Below are 12,260 nucleotides of genomic sequence, written 5' to 3'. Positions count from 1 at the left end.
GGTTGGATTCAATCGCCTTTGAGGTTGTGCCACGGGCCGAAAATCATCTTCTAACATAATCTTATGCATACAATAGGCCGGACTAATACCCTTCAAGTCGGATAAAACCCATCCTATTGCTTCTTGATTCTTTATCAACACTTCCTTCAATCGATGCTCTTCCTTGTTAGACAAACCACTATTAATGATAACCGGCTTAGTAGAATTGTCACCGAGAAACACATATTTCAAATGAGACGGTAACACATTCAACTCCACCTTTTGCTCTTTAACTTTAGGTTCATCCTTCAACTCTTCAATTTGAGTTTCAAATGGATTCATCTCATCACAAGCCTCTAAATTTCTCAAGCAATCTTCAATTTCTTTCTCTTGATCTTTGGTGAGAACTTCAAGAGCTTCCATTAAAGTCTTCTCAAGAGGATTTGACAAGTGCATTTGATTCTCCACTTTCATAATAGCCCTTTCGGTAGCATCGATTCTAAAACAATCATCATCATCACTCGGATGCTTGATGGCTTCAAAGAGATCAAGACATAATTCTTCATCTTGGTACCTTAATTTCATTAAGCCATCATCAATATCTATCATCATTCGGGCCGTCTTCATAAAAGGCCTTCCTAAGATCAATGGAATCTCAGGATCTTCTTCCATGTCTATGACGATAAAATCAACAGGATACCAAAATTTGTCAACCTTGACAAGCAAGTCTTCCGCAACTCCATGAGGATGAGCTGTGGATTTATCTGCTAATGATAACGTCATTCTTGTCGGTTTCAAATCATTGATTCCTAATCTTCTCACCATTGACAGAGGGATCAAATTAATGCTAGAACCGGTATCCACCAAACCTTTGCCTATGTGGACATTTCCAATAGACACCGGTAAGGTTACCCGCCCAGGATCATTTGATTTTATCGGAGTAGTGCGTTGAATTAACGCATTACAACAAGAGCTCACCGTTACTACCTCCGGATCCAAGAATCTTCTCTTCTTAGTGATGATGTCTTTGATGAATTTTGCATACATCGGCATTTGCTCTAATGCTTCGGAAAAAGGAACATTGATTTGCAACTTGCTAAAAATGTCCAAGAACCGAGCATAGTGCTTTGCATCTTCTTTCTTTGACGGACCGGGAGGGTAAGGTAATTTCTTCACTTGTATAGAATCATCCACCTTCTTCTTTCCCTTTTCACTCACACTCAATTTTTTCCTCTCTTTTTCTACAACTTTCTCAAGAGTTTCTTTTTCCACTAATTCTTTCTCTTTCTCATTTTCAACTAAATCACCCTCAACATTTTTTTCTACTTCAATCACCCTATCTTTTTCACTCTCAACAATTTCCTCCTCAACTATCTCTCCTACACCCATATCAATATTTCTACCGCTACGAGTTAGAATTGACTTATAATGCTCACGAGGATTTTCTTGTGTAGTAGCCGGAAAAGGACCTTTGTTTTGATCGGCAAGTTGCTTTGACAATTGCCCGACTTGAGTTTCAAGGTTCTTTATTGCGGCATCCGTACTCTTTTGGCTTGCAATTTGCAATTGCATGAATTGGCTAAGAGTGTCCTCGATTGAAAGCTTTGTTTGTTGAGGTTGTTGATTGTAACCGCCTTGATAAGGATTTTAACGATTCGATGGGCCCGCTTCTGGCCTCCATCCTTGTTGATAACCTTGATTACCTCTTTGTTGGTAACCTTGGTTATTGTTGTAAGGTTGTTGTTGTTGTCTTCCACCATATCCTTGATTAGGATTAGACACATAATTCACCTCTTCACCCGGTGGAGGACAAAAACCTGTTTGATGGTCACCCCTACACAATTCATAACACATCACATGTTGATTTTTAGAAGGGCTCCCATTTATCTCTTTGATTTGTTGAGGGAGTTTTGACATTTGTTGAGTGAGCAATTCTACTTGTTGTGTCAATAACTTGTTTTGAGCAAGTATTGCATCACTAGTATTCAATTCAAGAACCCCCGGTTTTCTTTGCAATGCACTACGGTTGTGTTGCCCTTGATGATCATTCAAAGCCATTCTATCAATGATAGCAATCGCTTCTGCAGCAGTTTTTGACATCAACGAACCACCCGCGGTAGCATCTAAAAGAGTTTTTGGTTGAGGTTGGAGTCCATTTCTAAAGATATGGATTTGAGACAATTCATCAAACCCATGACCTTTGCACTTTCTAACCATGGACTTGAACCTCTCCCATGCTTCATTGAGAGATTCATTCGAACCTTGAGAGAACACCGCAATAGAAGTTTTCGCTTCCATGAACCTATTGTGAGGAAAGAACCGATCCAAGAACTTCTCTTCTAACTCGTTCCAATTTGTCATGACATTATTTGGTTGATCAAGGTACCATTCCTTAGCTTTTCCAATTAAGGAATGAGGAAAAAGTCTCCTGAACACCTGTTCTTCTTGGTCTTCCGGAGCACCAATTGTTCCGGCGATCTCGTAGAACTTTGTTAGATGAGTAAATGGATCCTCGTGATCTGCCCCTGTGAACGGATTTTGGTATAATAATTGAAGTAACCCCGTCTTCATCTCGGAGTTTCTTCCATTGGCTTGATCACGAGCAAATTGTGCATTGAGTCGAGGGCTATTAACACAAGGCCCTCGAGCTGGTACATTAGGGATCTCTCCTGCCATTTCTCCCTCAACTAAGTTTTCAACCGGAGTTGAAGAAGAAGATGCCTCTTGTTGTTGTCTTCTTTCCCTAGCTAGTTGTCTCCTCCTACGAGTTTTGCTATTCTCTCTACGAGCAGTCCTTTCAATCTCAGGATCAAAAAGGAGTTGATCTGCAGGTACACGTCCTCGCATAAACTGTAATCTGAAAAACTAACCAAGCAAATTAACAAACACAAGGAAAATAAATTTAGAAACAAGATATTAATTATAAGACTCAATACAAAACAAACTATTGCAATGCTTGCAATATCTAAACAACAATCCCCGGCAACGGCGCCATTTTGTTGAAAGAGTATTGTGGTGTACTTTTCGTTATTATCGTATCCACAGGGATTATTGCGATATCACCGCCGTTCTATAGCCTATTTTGTCTTGAGTTAATGTTACTTTAGTTTTAGGTTTGCAAAAGATCATTCAATTCTTTTAGTAGCAAAGAGTAAATTAATGAAAGTTCTAAGTTAAAGAAAATGTATCAAGATTTGATTTCATCGACCTAAATTTGTATGTCTCCTTATAAATATACGTATATGAACATGGTAACGATCAACATAATTACGTATCGACGCCTATATCATCCGTGTCCGCAATGATATAGTTAGATTTACCGTATTGTTTAACCGACGATTTCTCCATCCTTTAAACAATACAAATAACGTTTTAAAACCGATACTAAGTAAACATCAAACGCTAAATCCATGTCTGCAATTTATAGTTTGATAGATGATAAAGTTAGATCTAGATACAAATATTGATGTCTCAAACACTTATACCAAAGAAAAAGCTTTAATAAACAAACTAAACCATCTATATTGATCATCACTTGTTCATACATAATATATTCACAAGAACACATACAAAAAGCTAGGAAGATTACATCTTATCTTGATACAAAAGAGATTTAGCTATCCATGAGAATGGTAGCTTGCTCAAGAAGTAAAGGATGAAGATCAACAAGCATCAAAGGCGATTAATCGACGATCAAAGCTTCCAATCTTTAACTATTAGTTTGCTACAGTGATTAGGGTTTTTGAGCTCTTAAGAATGTAATGTGTTGTTCTCCAAAAATCAGAATTACTCTTTATATAGTAAAACCATTTTCTGTCCAGGGCGCGTCGCGCCCTCCAGCGCGCTTCGCGCCATTACACTTAAGAAAGTTAAACCGCCCATGCGCGTGACGCGCGCAACTCTCTGCTTTGAAGCTCCAAAATATCTTGCCCAGGGCGCGACGCACCCACATCTCCGCGCGACGCGCGCTTACTTCTGCCAGGCACTCTCTTGCAATGCTCAAAACAAGCTCCAAACTTCCCCAAAATTGGCTAAAACCTACAAAATCATAACTAAAACACATATTAACATAAAATGAAAGCTTAATATTATAAACTATAAATAATTATCTAAAACTTCAGGGAATTGTACGAATACCCGATAAAAACGGTCGAAAGGTGCCATTAATTAAACTAAATATAAACACAATTTGGCACCTAACAGCAGATAGGAATATGATATAGGGTATGAGATAGTCGAAGAGAGCTTACTCATACCCTATATCATATTCCTAGTCTCATACCTGCACGATCTCAAGATTATTCTTGTGTCGCTATAAATTTAGTCAATAGACACACCATTTTCAACAATAATAAAATTTTGGGCCACTTGGTTTCCATGCTCACACTTTGACGGTTATTACTCTTCTAACTCACCTTTTGTATCAAAATTCCTTTGGATAGAACGATATATCTTACTTTGCTGACAAGAGTTCATCTTAAGTTGCATCTCATGAATTATTGTCCCTACACCCTTAACCCAAGACCACTATTTCTTCATTGAATGCTAGATGGTTTCCTTATGTGAAATTTTAAACATACAATACTATACTACTTCATTTCCTAACATTTAAAGTACCTCAATTCTTCCTAAATCACCTTCTACTTGATAATGACAATCGAGAATAATCTTTGGTTTCTCCCTTGGCTAATTATGTGTTCCCCTTTGGTTGATATTCATATTGAAACTAAGTGAAAGTGTCTTTCGTTCACTATCAAAAGACATCAAATTATGTAAGTGTTATCTTCATAATACAACATTTATATTTTAAGGATTCTAGATATCCAGGCTATAATCACATTTAACCTTGCATACTAACTAGCATACACACATTCTTGATAATCAATGAGGTATATATATATATATATATATATATATATATATATATATATATTAATGCAAATCAGTACAGAGAATAAAAAATTCTCAGAAAATTACAGAACAATAACACAGCCCTAGCTAGCTAAACAATTGTACTCCTTAGCCCTACGTAAATTCTAAAGGACTGTGACTCCATTCATAAAAATCGCAATAGACCTTTTGTTTGTTACCAATGGCTAACCACCACCATGAATACATTTTCATATTGTGTACAATTTCCTCTATATCTACGAAGCCATTGTTGAAGATGATATCATTGCGTTATTTCCAAATGCACTAGCACACTGTCACCCAAATCACTCCCACTCTCCTTTCCGAGCATCTCCTTTTCAACTCCCCCACCATTTGCAAAAAGTCTTCACAGCATGCTGTTTGTAATTGCTGAACAATCCCTAGCCATTGATATATCTTCCCCCCATACCCTAGCAACTATACCACAAGCAAGAAACAAATCGTGGATATTTTCCTAGCTATGACATCCATAAGCACATAAAGAATTAATGTTGTTTTCTATAATTCCTCTTTTTACTAACTGTGCCCTTGTTGCCAATCTATGTTTGAGCAATCTCCAAGCAAAATTTTTGACCTTCGACGGTATCCACGACTTCCACACTATAGACCAAGCTTTTTTGTTCCTAGACTCGTCTACCTCACCAAGAGGTTCCAATATCAACAAACTATAGTAATCTTTGACATTGAAGACCCTTACTCCGTTCAAAGGCCAGACAAAGCAATCTGTCACCCTCCTCTTCGGTTCTACTTCTATAAGAAGCCGTCTCAGCTCCCCCCATTCCTCCACTTCATGGTTTAGATTTGACTCACACTCCACGATCCGACACTTCCACCGATTGTTCTCCCATTCACCCATTTCCTGCATACTTTTGCCATCGCTTTCCAGTACCTGAAAAAGAGTAGGGAACACTCAGCACAATGCACTTCAACCCAACCATCTGCTATTCCAAAACGACACCTTACTTCCGTCTCCAAGTCTTATCGAGATATTACGTGTGAAGCCTACAGTACTACTACTGTCTCAACTTTTCATCAAATCCCTCCACCATATAGACTCTAGGGATTTCCTACCACATAGTTTTTTGAATAATAATCTATTATATAACAGTCCATACCTTTCCTCCAGAATCCCTTGCCAGATTGCTTCATTTTCATTCAAGAACCTCCACAACACTTTGTTAGCAAGGCCTTGTTGAACTTTTCCATGTCTTTAACACCTAAACCTCCATCTTCTTTATTCTTGCATATTGTGCTCCAACTTATCCAATCATCTCCTTTTTTCTCCCATGCGTTGTGCCATAAAAAATTTCGCTGCAACTTCACAACTGCTTCTATCACCTTCGTTGGCATTTTGGAAAAGGACATATGATACACAGGGAGGTTAGTGACCACTGAGTTGATGAGTAACACTCTACCTCCTATGGACAGCAACCTCCCTAACCAAGGAGATAACTTGGCCCTCATATTCTCAATAATCGGATTCTAGAAATTCAACCTTTTAGGGTTACCTCCAACAGTTACCCCAAGGAACTTGAATGGAATGTTGTCCAGTTTACAGCAAAGGAATTGACTTGCTGCTTGGAGGAAATATTGATCCATCTCAACACCATAGAGCTTACTTTTCCACATGTTCACTCTCAGCCCCGATACCATCTCGAACGCTCACAGAATGACCTTGATTGCCCATAAATTTTTCCATGAACCACCCCCACTAATACTGCATCGTCTGCAAATTGTAATAAATCGTACGACATTTCATCATTAATCTTAATGCCAGTAAACTCACCTCTTCTAGTCGACTGCCTCACCAAGCCTGCAAGTCCTTCTACCACAATTGTGAAGAGAAAGGGTGATAACGGGTCGCCTTGCCTCAAGCCCCTTTGAGCATTGAATTCTCTTGAGGGACTCCCGTTTACCAAGACTGACAAATTACTATTGAACACTCCCGCATCCATCCATTTCGTCCATCATTGACCGAATCCCATTTTTGTTAGCATCTCCTTTAAGAACATCCAATCGACACATCATAGGCTTGGGCGAAGTCTACTTTAAACAACAGGCAACTCTTCTTTGATCTCTTTGGAAAATCGACAATCTCGTTTGTTACTAACACGCCATCTAAAATCTGTCTTCCTGGCACAAATGCTGTTTGTGACTTGGATATCAGCTTCCCAATAACTTTCCTTAATCTTGCTGCTAAGAGCTTGGAGATTATTTTGTATATGCTTCCAATCAAACATATGGGTCTATATTACTCTAATCCTTGAGGATGCTCAACCTTGGGAATTAAGGCAATAAACGATGCTGTTAGTGCTCTAGGGAGAGAGGCTTTGTTGTGGAAGTCTTGCACACACTTTACTATGTCATTCCCCACCACTTCCCAACATTTTTTGATGAAGGAAATATTAAAACCGTATGGCCCTGGGCTTTTGTCCCCTTCGCAACTGAACACGATCTCTTTGATTTCCTCCCTTGTGAATTCCTCCTCCAATAATGCTATGTCTTCCTTCGAGAGCCTATTGAACTCCATCCCTCTTAAGCTCGGTCTTGGTCTATCCATCCTTTTGAATCTCTCCTCATAATGCTTCTTCACCTCAGATTTTATCTCATCCACTCCTTCCACAACTCCTTGAGATGTTTGGATCGAAACTATAGTATTTATTCTAGTTCTTGACTTCATTATTGAGTGAAAATACTTTGAATTATTATCTCATTCCTTTATCCACCTTACCCTTGCCTTCTGTTTTAGTAAACTTTCTTTGTAGTGTAAGTTTTTCCATATGCTGTGTTGGATTTGTCTCCTTTTCTCACAAACTTCTTGATTCAATTGAGTTGATATGAGCATGTTTTCCTCTTCTAATTCATTTAATTCATCTACATCATCCGCTATCTTAAAATCCAGACACCCAAAAACCCTTTGGTTCCACCACCTCAACCTTTCCCTAAGATTTTTCAATTTTTCCTTTAAGACGAACGCGCTACTCCCTTGAACTTGCTGCAAACTCCATTCCTTCTTCACAAAATTTTCAAAATCCGGATGTTTATACCAGCAATTGAATACTTTGAATGGTTTAGGTCCCCAGTCCATATTACTCGCTTTCACCCACACAGGCCTATGGTCTGAAATGCCTCTGTTTTCTGTCACCTGAGCCACAATCTTCAACAAGTTGATAATCCCTTCCGATAGTAAAATCCTATCAATTCTGCTCTTCGCTTTACCATTGGAATTTATCATGTAAATTTGTTCCCTATCACCGGTAAATCCACACCTCTAAAAGTTCTACAAAATTTGAGAAATCCTCCATTTCTACTCTATTAGCTTGCACCCTCCCAATTCTCTCCTCCCTCACCTTGGTCGCATTGAAATCTCCTCCTATTATCCATTCTCCTCTTGGCAATTTTTGTTTCCATTCCAACAGTTGACTCCATATAATTCTCTTTTCAGCGATGCAGCAAGGGGAATATACATTAATGAAATAACAATTCGTACCTTACCACGATGCATTGACACCCAAGAATCCTTTTGATTTGAAATTGAACTCAGAATTGATGACTCCTTTTCTCCAAATCATTACTAATCCTCCCGACTATCCTTCAGAATCCATCGCTGACCATTCACAATCCTCTGACCCTCACAAGCTTTTTATAATGCTCACCTCCATCTTTTTTATCTCGGTTTCTTGAATAAAGCAGAGATCATCCTTTGCCTTTGAAAAAATGTGACAAACCCTCTTTCTCTTTACAAGATTACCACCCCCTCTTATGTTGAAAGTTCCACAATTCATTGGACACCACTTGTCTTTACCTTCCCTGCTTCAAAGCAACAACATTCTCTTCCTTCAATGTCACGCACAATCCCTTCAAACACTTCATCATCCTATTCCCCTTCAACCCCTAATTTTTTTATTGATCTCCAAACCTTTCTTGGCACAACTTCAATGGATATCCATATTCGATTGTTACCTTGTTTCACCCCTGAATCTGTAGTAGAGTCACATCATAGAATTGAATCTCCTGAACCTCCTGAATTCTATCCATGTATTTCTCCTCTCACCTGTGACACATTTAGGGAAAGTCGTATATTATTTTCTTGTGATTGGAGAAGAGCCGAAAAGTAAGATGGAGCAAAAGGAATCTTTAGGTTCTCATAAATCTGAAGCACTTGTTTAGACTTCTTGGGCTTTTTTGGACTCCCAGGCCTAAATGATAATATTGGATCCGAACCGTGATGGTCCTGGCTAATCTCCAAACCTTCATTATTGATAAGTGCCAAAATGTCGATATTTTGATTATATAATTGTGGCACTTATCGATTCTATTCATTTCATTTTTGTAATAAATTCCCCACTTTTGTGTATATATTCACATTATTGAGTTTTCATATGTTTTGTGTATCGTTTAATAGTTTTCCCCTTGTTTTTATAGGTATTCATGCATATCGGAGCCTAGAGGAATAAAGTGTCGAAGGCACGGCTCCGATTGCGCGATTTTGGATCAAATAAGCAAGATTTGTGCAGAGCAGCCCGCTTAGCGGCAGTCCAGCGCGCTTTCCAGAAACTTTCTAAATTTGGAGTTCCGCTTAGCGGATGTTCGTCGCTTAGCGAGCTCACGTATACTGTTATAGATATTTTTTGTAATAAGTGAGATTCGCTTAGCGGAGGCTTGCCCGCTAAGCGGCCGTAGCAGAAATTGTGTTTATATTTCTTCATTTGTAACATTTCTAGGGTATGGTTTTGGAGAGTTTTTGGTTCCAACTCCATCATTTTCATTCTTAGAGTAGGATTGGCTTAGAAAACAACACTGGGTCATGCACTTGGAAGATCAGAGGTGGAATTCTCATCAACTGGAGCTGACAACCCGCGAGATGTTTGGTTTATCTCTTCTATTCTTTGTGTATTTCTTTTGTGTTGGGTTTTGTTTGTATATTTACTCGAATCTTATGTATATTTACCGATTATAATGTTATGTTTAACTTGGTTTACATATCTGTGTTGATGTTATCCTGGATTTTTGCTCTATGCTGGAGATTTAGGTTGCTTTAGAGATAAACTGCTTGAATCCTTATCTAGGATGATAATATGTTGGTTCTGAACTCTAGAGATAGATTTAGAGATAGCATTCACTGTTTGTATATGTTCTTAATGCTTTCGTGTTTGAGCGGCGCGCGAGAGATCGCCGACGCAAGAATACGGATGTTCTCGCGACTTCGCGTTAGAGATAACCTTAGTTGTGAGATGATCTCGTTTTTGCTCCAGAGATGGACGCTTATGTGAGAGATACGTGATGACATAGATGGGTATCGTAGGTTGAGTATAACGGGTTGGTAAGTGTATGTTTGTGAAGAGTGAATATATTTACATTCCTGATAAGTTATTTCTCTTCTAAGAATGTGTTTATTCTTTTCCTGTCTATATCTTTGTTTACTTTTTGCTCATTCAATCCAAAGTTCGAAACTGTTGAAACTGTTGAATGGCATCTCTCCATCTCTGAGGACGATAATTCCCGGATCAATATTTCCAAATCTCTTTTGTTGCTTGCCCTATACTGCATTCATATATTATCCACAAGGCCCACCACACAATTTCCATTAGTCTTTGATAACATGTGACGCTGACTATTGCTTGAATCCTCTCTCTCTCTCTTCAAGACATGGCCCTTCAACTTGTTCCACATTTAACGCTCCCTCCCCATCAGCATTAAATTTTGACTCAACAGGTGGTAAAATTTGAGCAGGCTTTATCCCAGAGTGCCCGTTCTTTCTCTGAATATCCCCTGAATCACCTAATTTTCCCGTCAAAGGTTGTGTACTTTCCTCCATCATTTCCTGAGTATACTCCCCCTACTCCTCAGAGCCTCTGCAGTCGTAGGACTATGAATTGATCTATCCTTTTCATCTGACACACTTCTGAATCCGCTGTATTCCTCCTCCCCATCTTCTCCGTCGCTCTCCTCCCACTTTCTTTCCTCCGACACCGACGAACCTTCATTCAGAATAACATCATGCCATTCTCTTGGAACTACGATCCTCTTCGGGCCATGCATATCCTCAACCAATTTTATGCTATATGTATTATCATTCACCCCAATATTGATGCTTTCATTGAGAACCATAAAGTATTTCGTACGTATTAGAAACCTTGCTACGTCCATCCTCTTTCCCTCCATAGTTTCCTGATCCATGCACACAAATGCCCCAACTGGTTTTGATACGAACTCAAATTTTTTTTCCAGACATGACAAGGGAGACCATAGCAATGCATCCATGTCAATCTTTCATTGTCAACGTCTGCCGACGACCACTGACAGACCTCTGAGAACCATTTATTCACCCACTCCACCTCTTCATTAATCAGCTGCTTGATCTCTCCTTCCTCCGTTTCTTCTAGTAAACACAGGTTTGCCCCCATAGGCGTTGCTTTTATGTTGATATATCCTTCAGCATGAAGCGCCTCTTGCACGTTATTTGTCATTCCTGGCTCCTTCACCACACCCACATATGCTTCTTCAAACCTTTTCAACTCCTCCTTCTCCACATCGAATTGCATATGCACAAACTTAGGTCTTCTTTCTTTGTTCTTCCCTCCTTCCTCCTTCTTATCTTGCAAACCCACAGGTTTCTTCACCACTTGTGCGTATGATTCGTTCCCTTTGAAAGTTTGATATTGATTAACTTCTTTCATGTTACTTCCTTCCCTTGCATTCACCTGCTGTCTAACACTCTTAGCTCCAGTTCCTCTATGGAATCTTGGTATGTTTGCATGAAGGTTTCTTCCTTTGATAAAGATGTTATCTAGCTCCATCTCCAACTTCCTCACATCCACCACTTTCTGGTATCTAATGAAACCATATCTTTTCCACCATTTATCTCTCCTTAGAGGTATTACCACTTCTGCTACCAACCCAAAGTCCACAAAGATGTTGAACATCTCCTATGAACCAAACTCCTCAAGAAATTCAGAGAAGAAGAAGCTTGTGATTTCCTCTCCTTCTATGTTTCCTTTCCCTCTATGCAAATCCTATATGTTGCTACTTGTTAAAGGGGTATCCATTTTTTCTTTGATACCACCTTCCATCCCTCGTTCCTTCCTTCTGTTTCTCTCACCTATTTCTCTCTCCTGTCTCTCTCCTGTTTCTCTCTCATCCTTTACTTGACCCTCGACCAATCTGCGATAACCCTTAGTTTTCTAAAATTACCTATAGGTGGTTTCAAATGGTAGGAGTAGGAGTGATCTAACTCATACAATTCATCTACTCATACCTTAATTGAATCATACTTATCATGTGTCTGCAACCCACAAAAATATCTTTCCACCTCCACTACGAAATTCCTAATGGTTACGAAATTCCAC

General features: G+C 39.1%; 1 protein-coding gene across 1 annotated transcript; it reads right to left on the bottom strand.

Moving 5' to 3' along the window:
- Nucleotides 1–7,162: 7,162 nt before the first annotated feature.
- On the bottom strand, nucleotides 7,163–7,591 carry LOC131605282 (uncharacterized). Its single transcript, XM_058877656.1, has one exon. The coding sequence runs from the start codon at nucleotides 7,589–7,591 to the stop codon at nucleotides 7,163–7,165; it is 429 nt and encodes a 142-aa protein (XP_058733639.1).
- Between the last annotated feature and the right edge of the window lie 4,669 nt (nucleotides 7,592–12,260).

This window comes from Vicia villosa, linkage group LG5 (genome assembly GCF_029867415.1).
Source record: "Vicia villosa cultivar HV-30 ecotype Madison, WI linkage group LG5, Vvil1.0, whole genome shotgun sequence".
Classification (NCBI taxonomy): domain Eukaryota; kingdom Viridiplantae; phylum Streptophyta; class Magnoliopsida; order Fabales; family Fabaceae; genus Vicia; species Vicia villosa.
This window is presented reverse-complemented; position numbering and strand designations above follow the sequence as displayed.

Coding starts and splice junctions, on each gene's coding strand:
- LOC131605282 (XM_058877656.1), bottom strand. CDS start 7,591: ATGAAGTCAAGAACTAGAATAAATACTATAGTTTCGATCCAAACATCT.